At 38.3% G+C, this 14,545-nt stretch overlaps 1 protein-coding gene across 4 annotated transcripts in view; it reads left to right on the forward strand.

The window, feature by feature from the left end:
* The window catches only part of LOC128020002 (zinc finger protein GLI2), a 73,002-nt gene that overhangs the window by 48,923 nt on the left and 9,534 nt on the right, over nt 1–14,545 (forward strand). The window contains exons 4-8 of one of the 4 annotated variants that reach the window (XM_052606489.1): nt 2,785–2,987; nt 5,227–5,406; nt 12,818–13,019; nt 13,118–13,316; nt 14,351–14,461. In XM_052606489.1, the coding sequence (XP_052462449.1) occupies nt 2,785–2,987; nt 5,227–5,406; nt 12,818–13,019; nt 13,118–13,316; nt 14,351–14,461 (895 nt within the window). Of the gene's footprint in view, nt 1–2,784; nt 2,988–4,325; nt 4,687–5,226; nt 5,407–12,817; nt 13,020–13,117; nt 13,317–14,350; nt 14,462–14,545 lie in introns of those variants that run through there. The other 3 variants (XM_052606490.1, XM_052606491.1, XM_052606492.1) reach the window with 3 other exon arrangements.

Genomic DNA, 14,545 nt, shown 5'->3' on the forward strand with positions numbered 1-14,545 from the left:
AACTTCTCTTCAGAATCTCTTCAACATCTCTTATGGAGTCATAAAATTGCTTTGTGTGATGAACAGACCAAAATTTAAGTTATTTACTAAAGTCACTGAACTTAACACCCACTCACACATACACACTCAAATCTCATTTTGTACCAGTTGAATATGCACAAATGCATCATAAATAATTACAAAACAAAAAATAACCAATGATATTTGGCATCATCAAACTACTGTAGTATTGATTTCACATTTGAATATTTTTAAATGAATAGCTACTTAAATTTCAGTCTGTTTTCCACACAAAGCTATTGTACAGCTCAAACATATATAAAATTGAGTTATTTTAACTACTTTTATAGTACATGAATTGTACTTTTAGTCAGTTTTTGCAGCTTGGCTGCACTGGTCATTGTTTACTTTTATTGTATGCCAAATAGCGAAATGCAACTTTCTGCGCAATCTGCAATCCTCTTCATTCAAATGTCAACGATATACACTTTCATAAAAGAAACATCCCCCTCTCATTGAGGCAAAAGCTTTTTTTCTTTCCCATTGAGTACGGTCTAATCTTGCTTGGAACAAAATGAATGTGAAGCTATAGTTGTAGCCTGCTTGCCATCAAATCTCCAGAAGAACCGACCATCCCCCTGCAATTTGCAGCCCAAGCGCAGAACACACCCTTGTGGAACGCCGGCTCTGATTCATACGCATGGTCATTTCCTTTCCCAGTGGAAAGTAAAGTAGTATGGGGACATAGACGGGTCTGCTTTATACAACACTGTCTGACATCCCCTCTGTGTTCAAGAGCACTCCATTTAGGGACTCGACTGCAACAAAAGAGCTCTCTGGGATACTTGCTTCTGATTGGTTAATCACAGCATTAGCCGCTCAGAATCAGTTTGTTGTTATGGTCCATATCACATTTTTGGGTTTAATTTTACAATGATTACTTTTTCTTTCAGGATCTTGGTGTAGCTCCAAGATTATGGTGATCGCAACACCAAGGTCATGGGTTTGATTCCCAAGGAATAAATAAACGTTAAAAAATTACAGTTTGAATGCAATGTAAGTCGCATTGGATAAAAGCATCTGCCAAATGCATACATGTACTAGTAGGACATCAGATTCTGATCTTGCTCTTGGCCAGGTGTTCAACCACTGTACATTAAAATGTAGTTGAGGGAACCACACACAAACATCTCTTCAAACATCTCTCTGATTCAGAAGATCTGACTGTGTACTCTACTTTCAGGAAATGTTAGAGTTACAGCTGCCTCCTGGCTGATGTTTTTTGAACTAGAGTGCGGGAGGCGTAGATACCTGCCAAGACATGACACATTTATATCCTCACCATGACCTGTGGGCTATCTGTGAACTTCTGCTCCACTATCTTGTTTTACACATCAGTTTCTTTAAACAGTGTCTGAGAAATAGAAGGGGTAGTATTAAGCAGTCTCATCATAACATTTCAGACTTGTGAGTCTTCAGAGGCGTCCATCCTACACAGACATTACAACGACCATGTAATGGCACTCTCAGTCTGGACTTGTTCAGTGCCTCAGATGTAAAAGGAGGAGTAGCTTGTCCACATTTGCGAATCATGAAAAAAACATGACCAGTTTCATAGTTCACATTGATGCCAGTCCCAGTCTGTGAAGGCCCTTTGACCCAGTTAATACTGTCAACTGACCTGAACATACCAGAAGGGAGCCAGACGACTACAGGGCACATGGGCAAGGGCATCATCTAAAAAGGAAACTCAATGTATCGTGCAACATAAAATCAAGATTATGCTTTGAGGAAGTAAATGGTCATTTTTGATTTCCTGGTGACTGTAATAATGACTTCTGAGCTTGTTTTAAGTTAAATAATCAAGGTCTGTCTTTGACACAGTGAAGAAGATTATCATGACATTAAAGGGATACTCCACCCCAAAATGAAATTTTTGTCCAATAGGCTGCCAAGTAAGTTACACTGTCAAAGTCCAGAAAAGTATGAAAGACGTCGTCAGAATAGTCCATCTGCCATCAATGGTTCAACTGTAACGTTATGAAGTGACGAGAATACTGTTTGTACACAAAGAAAACAAAAATAACGACTTTATTCAACAATTCCTCTCCTCTGTTTCTCTCCACATCACTGGAGAGCCATTTTGGAGATTTTGAGCTGAACGCAGGCAGCGTACGCTCTTCTGAGTCAGTCGTGCTACAAGGTTGCACTGTTTGCTTTCAAATCAAAGCGTAAATATACATAAAAAATGTATCGTTGTGGCACGGCTGATACAGAAGAGAGTACGCTGCCTGCATTCAGCTCATAATCTTCAAAATGGCGCTACAGTGATGCGGAGAGAAACAGAGTAGACAAATTGTTGAATAAAGTCATTATTTTTGTTTTCTTTATGTACAAACAGTATCCTCGTCGCTTCTTAATGTTACGGTTGAACCACTGATGGCAGATGGACTTTTCTTGATGATGTCTTTTATACATTTCTGGACTTTGACAGTGTAACTTACTTGGCAGTCTATGGGACAGACACAAGCCTCCCAGTTTTCATCCAAAATATCTTAAATTGTTTCCCGAAGACGAACGAAGCTTTAACAGGTTTGGAACGACATGGGGGTAAGTGATTAATGACAAAATTTTCATTTTGGGGTGGAGTGTCCCTTTAAGTATTTACCGTGGATTTACGCAAAGGGTCCCTAATTACGCTACACTTAAGCACTTAAACTATGTGGCAGCTTATCTTTGTGTAAGGAACTAATTGAGGTCTTCTTTTTCTTTGTCTTTTGCTAGACCACATGGATTAGCTGGCAGTCCAGTTATCTCTGATATCTCGCTCATCCGACTATCGCCTCACACTGCATCAGCTGGAGAGTCACACTTCAACCCACCTCACCCGTATGTCAACCCACACATGGAGCACTACCTGCGATCAGTCCACAGCAGTCCCACGCTCTCCATGATCTCCGCAGCACGAGGACTGAGCCCTCCTGACGGTGAGTCTCATACTGTTCCCCATGTACCACCATACACTACCATTCGTTATGATTTTTTTAATGTTTTGCAAGGTCACATTAAATTGATAAAAGGTGAAAGTACAGAACTATAATGTTAAGAAACACTTTTAAAAGAGTCCTGAAAAAAATTATCTTGATTTCCATATAAATTGTAAGCAACACAGCAGTTTCCAGTGTTCAGCATTGATAATAATAAGAAATGTTTCTTGATTACCAAATCAGTCTTGACTAATGGCTTCTAAAAAATCAGCTTTGCTATTACAGGAATAAATTACATTATGAAAAAAATAATAATAAACGTTTTTTTAAAGGTGTAATAAAATGTTAAAATACTATAAATGCTGCCTTGGCGAGCATAAAATACATTTTAAAACATTTTAACATCGTACTGACCCCAAATCTTTAACTGGTATTGTATATTCAGACATATATTACATTTTCATTTACTTAGCCTCATGTTTTTCTGAATTTCTAAAAATATGTTGTTCCTTTGAAACGCACCAAAAAAATATTTTTGCAGAATTGGCTTGTTTTATGTAATAGAAGTGAATGGTGACCGATCTTCAAAAAGGACTCATGTTGTGTAATGCAAGTAATCTCAGGCCATATTATAACATTGTGTGAGGAAAGACAGACACTAGGCATTTTACAATACTTTTATTGTGCTTTTTGATGTTTTTTGCACTTGACAGTCCTGTGAAACCAGTCAGAGTGAACATCCTATCTAGCATCTTATTTTATTCTTGAAAAGAAAAAAGGAAGTCATAGGTTTGGAATGGCATGAGGGTGAGTGAATTATAACATCTGGAACAGTCGAGGTATTTCTAAAATAGCTTACTAAAAACATGCTTCTTTGTGATGCTACCTGCATGTTAGGTGCCAGTAGAAATTCAAGAGAACTTTCGTATTATCTATTATGCCGGCTGAAAGTGGGTTTTATGTTTGTGGGGGTATGTCTGGAAGAAGGAATAAAAACATTGGTCAAGGAGGAAAGAAAGCTAATGGTTCCCACTCCTCCACAAACTCAAACAAAACAATTTGGACATTTAGCATGCTAAAAAACATTTTACTAAAATCTTCCTTGCTAAAGCCTGGGACAGGCAGCCCAAATCAAAGATAAGTCACCAAGCACAAAGTCTCAGCAATAATGGCTCTTGGCAATAATGGCTCTTCTTTCACACTTAAGCAATGTGAAATAGATTTGGTTGGTGATTAAATGGTGGTAGAGACAATGGAAGAAGTTGAGCTTGAGTGAGTCTAAATAAAAGCTAAATAGCCTGTTTTCATATACACCTTAATCCCAGCAGTTCACCAACACCTTTAAGGTCTTGCATTAAAGCCATACAGGTGATTAATTCAATGATTTGCATAAACGTCCACACATTATACAATCAACTAATATCATGACAGAGCATCAGTCTTGCAGAAGTCGGTCATGTTGTCATGTTTAACAGAAGGCCCATAAAAGAATCACTGATTAAGATTGGTGGAGATGTCCCCAGCCCCAGAGCAGTCTTCTGACTCATCGCTCCACCGCCTCAGGGCTTTTTCAGCTCCGGCCCCTGCCGCACCCCTCCTCACTTCGATTCTGAGCCCCTCTAGAGACGCAGTTATACGATCCAGCGAGCGTGGAGAAAATAAACGGCCTTGTTCTGCTATGAATCCAGCACAAACACAGGTCTGTTCTTTTTTAACCTCGATGGGGCCTAATTGTTCCGGATAGAGCTGTTATGGTATGGATGGCCAAGCAGGCAAGAATGAGGTAGAAACCACCCCCCACCCCCAATCCTGAGTGTCCTATAACATAAGCAGCAAGGACTGAACTGCTGTTATGTCTTTGTCACAGGCGAGTGTAACGGAAATGACATAGGAGGCACTAATGGTTATCTGACCGAGGCAGAAAGAAAAATAAATATATCCATGGTATTTATTACCTTTGACACCTTTAGTCTGGGGTTTACTAGGTGCTGATGTTAACAAATGTACCTAAGTGTAGGCAAGGAGCTTAAGGGGAAGGAGAGAGTAGAGTGAGCTGCGCCACTTTTTAAACTATATATCTATGTGACAGAATAACATTTTTGTTCAGCAAGGTCAAAAAAACTGATCAAAAGTGATAAAACTTTTTGCAGGGGACGGTACATCCAACCCCACCCTCCGCTACCCATATGTGTGTGTGTGTGACTGCTGAAATACTAAACTCTTCTCTTCTCTGTCTTAGCAGTGACCCACGAACACCTGAAGGAGCGGAGCTTGTTTGGCCTGCCCCCTCCCCCGCCAGGGGCCAACCCTTCAGAGTACTATCACCTCATCACCAGTCATCGCAGCCCTTATGGAGACCTGCTCATGCAGACGGGGGCCGCGGCTGCTCATCTTCCTGACTACATGAGCCCAGTGGACAGTGAGTAACACACCCTGAGTACAGCACCAACCCACATAAGAGAGTTTGACTCCTAACCCCTAAGGTTGTGGGTTCAAGTCTCAGGCTGGCAATACCACAACTTAGGTGCCCTTGAGCAAGGCACTGAACCCCCAACTGCTCCCCGGGCACCACAGCATAAATGGCTGCCCACTGCTCTGGGTGTGTGTTCACGGTTTGTGTGTGTTCACTGATGTGTGTGTGCACTTTGGATGGGTTAAATGCAGAGCACAAATTCTGAGTATGGGTCACCATACTTAGCTGTATGTCACGTCACTTTATAATACATCCATAGTGTCACCTTAAAGCTGTGAGATTTTAGTTTGTTTGCTAAAATGTTTGCTTCTGACCCCATTTAATGTGAAGAGACCGCTATAAGTACGTCATGAGACTGAGAAATATAATATAAATTATTGACAATAATATCAAATCTGATCGATGTTAGCCACAAACATTGATATTAAAGATTTTATCTGGTGAGGACTCTAGATTTATGCTAGACTTGAATCGCAACCTGAGACATTTCGAATTTGCAGAAAGACACAAACTTGAATTAGCATAGCCCGAATCGTTTATGTTCACATACTTTCGTCAAGTCTGATGAAATACAGACTTCTTGTTCATATGGCAGCATGCAGTTAATACTCTAAATTATATTCTTTTGTAATAAATATATATAAAAAATAAAAATTCTAAATCGCATTAATTGCAATTTCAGTTGTATAATTTGCCAAAAAAAAAAAAAAAAAAAAATTATGAGTCAATGGCTCCCACAGGGCTCAGGTTTTTTTTTCGGACCCCAGCATCTCTGAGAGTGTAAACACTGTGGCTTTGTGGTGATTTCAAAATATTGCTCTGCTGGTTTGAGTGGGCCAACATGTCAACTTCTAGTCTAAGGAATTCTTCCTTTGTTTTTTTGAGCAGACAAGGGGAGTGTATGGAAAACCTGTCTGGAAATAATTTTTAGTTTTGCTGTACTATGTGGTAGCACCTAAACTTTAGACTTCATCTTAAAAAAAAAAATATTTGTTAATATTTTGAATGGTTTTCAATATATTTTCAGTTTTCACTTTAGTTAGTTTTAGTAATTTTTTGAAAAATGTTCCCCTTGGAAACTAAAATAAAAATAATAAAAAAATAGCTGAAATTATTTTATTTCCAGTAACAATAATTAAATCGTTCTTTGGTTTAACAATAATAACCCTGGCCAGTACAAGTAGATAACTAATTTTTTACAGTCTGCAAAAATCAATTTAGCAAAATTTGTATTAAAAAAAATTAGTTGGCAAGCTTTCCACATCAAACAACAAGTCTTTCGATCTTCACCTGTGTATAAAACATGACTCACATGGAAAGCGCCTGTAAACATGAGCCATTTCAACAATTTATGAGGCATTTCTGTCATGGCCTCTAATTCAAATTGGGCTGCAGGTGTGATGTGTTATTATAAGTAACATTCAACTTTCCTCCAGCCTCACCTTAAAAGGGAAATACAATGTTTTTTTGCAGTGGCTGTAATGCCAGGTCTTTCATGTCTGTTCTTTGTTTTCAAGGATGTGTTATGGCAGTTATGTACCCACTTCTGCTTCTTTGTAATGTGATCCAATTAGTCATGTAATGGACTATGCAGTATGCTCTTGATCTTGTAAGGTCCTGATTACACCTGGTGTAATAATGTGGCATTGTTAACAGCTGCCCAGAGGGTCGCTATTGCATGTCATTGCGTAATGTATAGGGGTAAACTAGGGCGAGCAGGTTGCAGGTCTCATGGTGCCAAGCAGGTTTTCGGCTCTCATCCAGAGTTTCGAGAAGACATACAGTGTTGTGAATGGGTATCACTGTAAGAGAGGATGAAGGGGAAGTCAGTGTAGGGTGTCTGCTCAGGAAACTTGTGATTGTAAATAATCAAGCTGGCATGCACTCTTCCCTTGATCCAGTCCAGCCACCCACAGTAACTCTTAGTGCCACAAATCCACACACCCTCTCAAATCGCATGTCCCAATTATTTCCAATCACTAATCAAACACCAACTTCTGCATTTTTATAACCGTAATGGGTTGGTCATGAGAGTTTCTGCATTTCTGACCACTAACGCTGGCCGCCGCGGAGCTGACTGCCCACAGTTTGTGTAGAGAGGCTTGTTACCTCAACAGCGCAGGGCTTTCTCCTTCCCGGCTCGAGTCTTTGGCCTTCTCCTCCACCTAGATTGATGTGGTCTCACTCTCTGGGCACTCAGGTGTTCACGGCTCTCCACACCAACCCACAGACACAGGGCTTTCATTGATTGCCGGTGTCAGCTCATGGTGTGGTGGCATAAAGCAAGCCCTTTAGTAGAGCGAAGCCCTGATAAATATGCATTGCAGAGCTTAGCGTTTGTCTTGGAATGGTGTGGCGATAAAATTTGTATGCGTATTTAAAAATCAATTTATGTTCTAATAAATTCAGCAGACCCACCACAAGAGTCAGTGTTCAGCATGCACAAAGTGGCCCTCTTGTTTTTTCCCTTCACGATTCCCATTTGCCCATTAGCTGACTTGGAGAGAGCAGGTTCAGGATTTTCCTGTAAATGGTGATCGTTGAAAATGTGCACATGGAAAGTCTGTCCGGCTTGTCATTAGAACCTATGTGCAGTATTGTACATTTATTTTTGGGCGTTCTGCAGTTTTACATGCACTACTGGGTCAAACCTAGCCTTTACTGGAGTCATGCGACATTGAAAAGGTAGTTACAGGCTTCACTGTACGGCAAAATAAGCATTCTGACATTTCACACAGCTGTAAACCTCATGGTTTCTACAAATTCCACTTTGCATAAAAGCCACATATAAGACCTCATGTTATATATATATATATATATATATATATACGCACACACAGACACATATGAATTTTAACCACATGAGTGAAATGTTTTATTTATTTTTTTAAATCAAATCTCAGCACATTTGTTATGCTATAAGTATTTTATTACTTATTATGTTTGTTTTTTATTTTTAAAGTGTTTATTTTATAAAGATATTGTTATTATATTTTTTACAATGAATATATAGTTAAAATATAATAAAATAATATTTGAAATATATATATTTTATTTACATTTTATTTACAAATAGCTTTTAAATGTAGATTAAGGTAGGTTTTTGTTATTTTAATAAACAATTTCTAAATTTTTTTTTTTTATTTACCTACATTTAATTTACATTTACTTATGTTTTAACAAACAATTTGAAAAGGATATATATATAATGAAGTGAATCCTGACATTTTTCACTCTTGCAGTAGCTCACATGCACAGACTTTGGCGCTGATAGCGGTAATTAAAACAAATCTCTTGTCATTAAATATGCTTACTATGTATCCCCACATCAGTCATCCATGTCTATAAAGGTAAGAGTAAACTCTAAAGATGTAAGAATGATGGATCATCACCTCGTTTTGAATTTAAACCCAAAAAGCTTTGAATACATGTAGCTGACTCCTGCGGATCACTGCTTCTCCTGCCAGTGATGTGAACGCCAAACGCATTTGCCCGAACAGGCCCCAAAATAACAAATAGCAGCAGACAATGAAAGGAGTCGGCGTCGGCTATGAGTGCATGTCTTGCTGAAACGCTCCATTGCAGTGCCAAGTGCATGTGCATGCCAATGCCGTGCACTTAACATGTTAATAATGGTCTCCGCCTGACAGGGCGACACGCTGATTGAAAGCGCATTCGCCACTAGAACAACACAGCCTCATTTCCCCATCACACCCTGATGGGTTTTTACTCAATGGGCACGTTCCTTAGGCCTGCTTTGTCTGCTTTAAGTGAATCGGTTGCGCATGCAATGTTATGAAAAGTCTCACTCAATGCTTCTCAATAGGTGAGATGGGAAATGCTGGCCTTACGCCCTCTGGATGGATGAACACGTGAATAAATAAATCACCACAGCCTCCGGCTCACAGCCAGACTCTGCCTGATACCCAAAACAGCAGGATAATAGGTTGAACAGCCCTCTGTTTCAGTTCAGCTCTGCTTCTGCTCTCTGTGTTGAAGTGAAGAGGTCTGCAGCACCTAATTGAGTTGCTTACACAGGAATGCTTTAAGATTATGAATGGAAAGAGAAGGAAAACAAATCGTTTGTGTGGCATAGCCAGCGGGGAACAGTTTAAGGTCCCTTGATAATAACTGCTGCCAAAGTAAACGTCTGCTGTCCGACTGCAGGCAGGACTGTTTGGGAGAGGAGGTTTGGCGTAAAGGGAGGGAGTCTTGTACACAACAGACGCTAGCACAAGGCACTGCTGTTTTTATCTCATTGTGATTGCCTGGTGCTCAAGTACACATATATTATTTATTGATTTATTTAGTCAAATTAATTTTTTGTAATGTGCAGCACTGCTATTCAAACATTTGAGTGGGTTGAGTTAGTGGGATTATTTATTTTTTTGTAATTAAGATTTTCATTTATTCAGTGATAACAGTGACAACAAAGACTTTTTTATAAAATATTTATTTTTTTCAGTGAATGCTTTTCTTTGGAATTTTCTATTCATCAGAAAAACCTAAAAAAAAAAAACATTTTCCACTTGTAACGTTCTCATATTTCAGAATGTCCTTTATAAACTATATATACACTACTGTTCAAAATTTTTTTTTTTTTTATAACTTTTATTCAGATTCAAATAAATGTTGTTCTTTTGAACTTTCTGTTCTTCAGAGAAGAACATATATATATGTATATATATATATATATATATATATATATATATACATATCTCACATTTCGCCCCAAACATTAAGATGCACAATTGTTTTCAATATAAAAAATTATAATAATAAATGTTTCTTGAGCAGCAAATCACATATGATTTCTGAAGGATCGTGTGACACTGAAGACTGGAGTAATGGCTACTGAAAATTCAGCTTTGTCATCTCAGGAATAAATTACATTTTAAAATATATTTACTGAAAACTGTTTTAAACTTGAATCATATTTCACAATTTTACTGGTTCAGCCCTGGTGAGCATGGGAGGCTTATAAAAAAAAGCTTAAAAAAACAAATATTTCCTGCCCCAAACTGTTGAACCATAGTATATTGCATAATTTAATTATTTACTGCATACTATTTATTTTTATTTAGGTATTTATTTTTTATTGATTCCCAAAAGGAAATTAAAGAAGAGAAGGAACATAGGAATAACACCCTTTTTCTGGCATCCCAATAAAAACATGCCTAATATAATTGCCTCTTTTGTAAACGTGCAGAAAACGGCTATAATTATAAAGCCATACATCAGGCCAGATCCTCATTTAGAAGCACCTTCTCCTTCCCCCCATTCCCTGTCCCACAGGGTCGACAGAGCTGCCTGAACCAGCCTCTGCCACCGCCACACAGCACTGCACATCTGGTTTAGCGCTCTCCCAGGAACCTGTGCACCCCTAAATTAGAGACACCGCCTATAAAAGCAGACCATTGCAGAGTGTGTGGGACTCAGCAGCTGAGGACGGGACAGACACTGCTACCCCCTGCTGTTCTCTTCACTCTGTGGGCAGTTCTTTGACAATCTACTAGGGTTTTTAGATAGATTTTTAGGTATCGAGAGACATTCTTTGCTTTTGTTTTTTAGTTCAACTAAATGAAAAACAAATATCAAGTTTCTTGTCATCCTTTGGTTTGCCTTCTGACCCCAGTCTTGCAAACTATTGCTGTTCCTCAATAGTTAATAGCATTAAATCAAACTTGACCGTCATTAAGTAGTCTTACCGAATGAATAAACTATATAGTTCATCAAGAGTAGTAAGTTAACATGCTGATTTAAACATAGCCAGTTGTTGTTATGTTTTAATTCTGTTTGATGTAGTAGTGTAGAAATCACGTTTCACCTTTAAATAAAGCACTGAATGTGCATACAGGCTTTTGGATAACATTTCTAAATCTCATTCTTTTGTATTTTGCATAACAACTTATAATAGTTGCTGTTTGCAGTGTAGATTGAAACAATTAATGAATGGCTGGGGAGTAATGAACTGGTTGGAGGTTGTAGATTTGTGAGAGTTTGACAGGCGTGTGTTTGAAATGTCAGTGGAGGGTTTTTTGTGAGGTGTTTGTGTTTGTGTGTAGTTTAATGGTCCCATTACATGTTTCCTGTTGAAGCACCTTTGCTGATGACCCCTGGAGGGCAGAAAGCCTCCTTGCCCGACTGCTGTTCTCTGTCCTCTTACACCAGGCTTAATGCGCAGCACCTGTTTACTACATCGCATGACACATTCTTTTTTTTTTTTTTGAAATTTGACAATATTTCCCTTCAAAATGTTAGTCAAGATTTCTGCCTCTAAAAGGTTATAATGTGGTATGTTCGGGAGGTAATTTTGTAATTTTCTGCCCTTTTTTCACCCCTAAAATTATCATGTGTGAACGAAGGTATTGTGATCATTTACAATATAGTTTCAATGGTTTATATATACACATGTCTGCATAGCACATTGAACTAAATGTGGTTGTGAATATAATCTACTGTTAAAGATAAGATTTGTGTTGTTTATTTGGCAAGAAATTCAAAATTTAAGACAGCTCGGATGCATTAATTTATCAAAAGTGACAGTAAAGAACATGTTAAAAGTTTTCTATTTTTCTATTTCAAATACTGTACGTGCTGATCTTTTGAACTTTCTATTCTTCAAACTTTCTATTCATCAAACATTCTATCCATCATTTACACAAAAATGTTTCCATCATCAATAATACTAAAATAAATTTCTTAACCACCAACATATTAGAATGATTTCTGAAGGATCATGTGACACTAAAGACTGAAGCAACAGCTGCTTGAAATTTAACTTTCCCATCTCTCTCTCTCTATATAACATAATTTTAAATTGTAATAATATTTCATAATATTACAGTTTTTGCTGTATCTTTGATCAAATGAATGTAGTGAACAAAAACATTAGAAATTTTTTTTAACGGTACTGTGAACAAATCTATCTTTCCTCCTTTTTTCTCTCTTTTGAAGACACAGATATGCATTTCATTGTTAAGTAAGCTTTTCAAAGTAGTTGTAAAAAAAATTATATATTATAATAATCATAATTATTATTCTTGGGTCTTTTATAAACCTTTAAAAAATGTGTGGAGATAATTATCTGAAGAAAGACATAAAATATAGACTGTTCAGCATTCCACACATTATTTGGTAACTTATTTGCCTTATTTTCCTCCCAGATCAATATTGTTAAGCAGCATCTGTTTGGCATGCTTCAGAACAACCCATTGGGTGAGACTGGTATAATTAGGCTGATAAATTATGCACAGTGAGTTGTATGCAAGCCAGCATAGGAGTAATGCTGGAGATAAAGAGAATTGAATATCCATCTCTTTTAAGGTGAGAGTGAAAAAGCTTCTTTTCTCTTCAGTGTCCCGTTTCCCCAGTCCCAGACTGACGCCGAGGTTGAGCAGGAAGCGAGCGCTGTCCATCTCTCCAGTCTCGGATGCCAGCATCGACCTGCAGACCATGATCCGCACCTCGCCCAACTCTCTGGTGGCCTACATCAATAACTCCCGCTCCAGCTCGGCTGCCAGCAGCTCTTACGGCCACCTCTCCGTCGGGGCCATCAGGTACAGGAATGGCCATTTGTGTTGATTTTCTTTCTGAATGTTTTTGCAGGTTGCCCATTATTTGTGATTTTTTTTCTCTTTCTCTTTTCATGTCTCAGTCCCTCCTTCACATTTCCACATCCTATCACGCCAGTCGCATACCACCAGCTGCTGTCCCAACAGAGAGGTCTAAATGCGTTTGGCCACACTCCCCCCCTCCTACATCCTTCTCCTTCCCTCAGCAGCAGGCAGACGCTGGTGGCAGCAGCTGCTCTGAATAACAACAACAGCGCCGACACCAACACAGACTCCAGCCAGGTGATTTTACAGAGATTTATGGTTTCTATACATGTTTTATAAATGCTTCTATACACCTACATCTAGACTGAAGGTTCTTAAGATTTTGACATACCTGGAGATTGTGTAATATAGTTTATATTTAAGTTAATAACATTAAGCAGCACAACTGTAATAAGTTTCTTGAGCACCGAATCAACATATTAGAATGATTTCTGAAGGATCCTGTGACGGGAATAATTCAACTTTGCAATCACTGGGATAAATTGAATTTCCAATTATATTAACATAAAAACAGTTATTTCCAATTTTAATAATATTTCACTATATTGATGTTTTCAATGTGTATATATATTTTTTTTGATCAAATAAATGCAACCTTGGTGAGCATAAGAGACATCTTTCAAAAACATAAAAAAATGGTATTGTAAAATGTTTAAGGATACATGAATAAATAATCATTCTTGCTGATACAGATAGACTGATAGTTATTTTCATGTTATGGCCAATAATTAATAACTGCCATTATAATTGTATACTAGTTTTTCAAAATAAATAAAAGATTAAACACTAGCAACAAAAATCAAATGCTACAAGTGCGTTTAGGCGTCACAGTACTCACCAAATTTTCATTTTGGATTTATTGGTGATCTCCAAATCACATACACGCACTATAGTTATGAGAAACACATTTCCCACACTTTCGAGCGAACCATGTCAAGGTTATTGAGTTATAGAAAACACAGGCCTCTGCCATACTGTAGTGGTTGGGAGGAAAGGCACCACTTTAACAGAGAGACTGCTTGTTCAGAGAGACTGTCTGGTGAATTATGAATCCATCTGAGGATCAAAGTCTGTAGCACTCTCTGGGTGTAATAATTTCTTTCTTTTCATATTTCCATCTGACAGATGCTCATAGTGCAGTCTAAACTGTTTAGTCTCTGCGGCGAGTTGCTTTGTGAAATATGGCATCTGGAGCATGGTGCCTTTTTTAGGCACAGCAGCCAAACGGTCAACATGGTGGCTCCAATGTCTCTTCCCCTGTTCACTTGCAGAATGCTGGTGGAGACCCGGCAGTCAGCAGCACGGTCAACCCTATGATCTTCAAGAGGTCAAAGGTGAAGACTGAAGCAGATGGACCCCACCCCATCTCACCTGGATCTCAGGTCTGTGGAATCTTATCCACTTTCACTTTAGGTCACATTGAGGGTTTTTAAGCTTCAAAATGGACTCAAAAGCACCATTAAACT

Source organism: Carassius gibelio, chromosome A9 (genome assembly GCF_023724105.1).
Source record: "Carassius gibelio isolate Cgi1373 ecotype wild population from Czech Republic chromosome A9, carGib1.2-hapl.c, whole genome shotgun sequence".
Lineage (NCBI taxonomy): Eukaryota > Metazoa > Chordata > Actinopteri > Cypriniformes > Cyprinidae > Carassius > Carassius gibelio.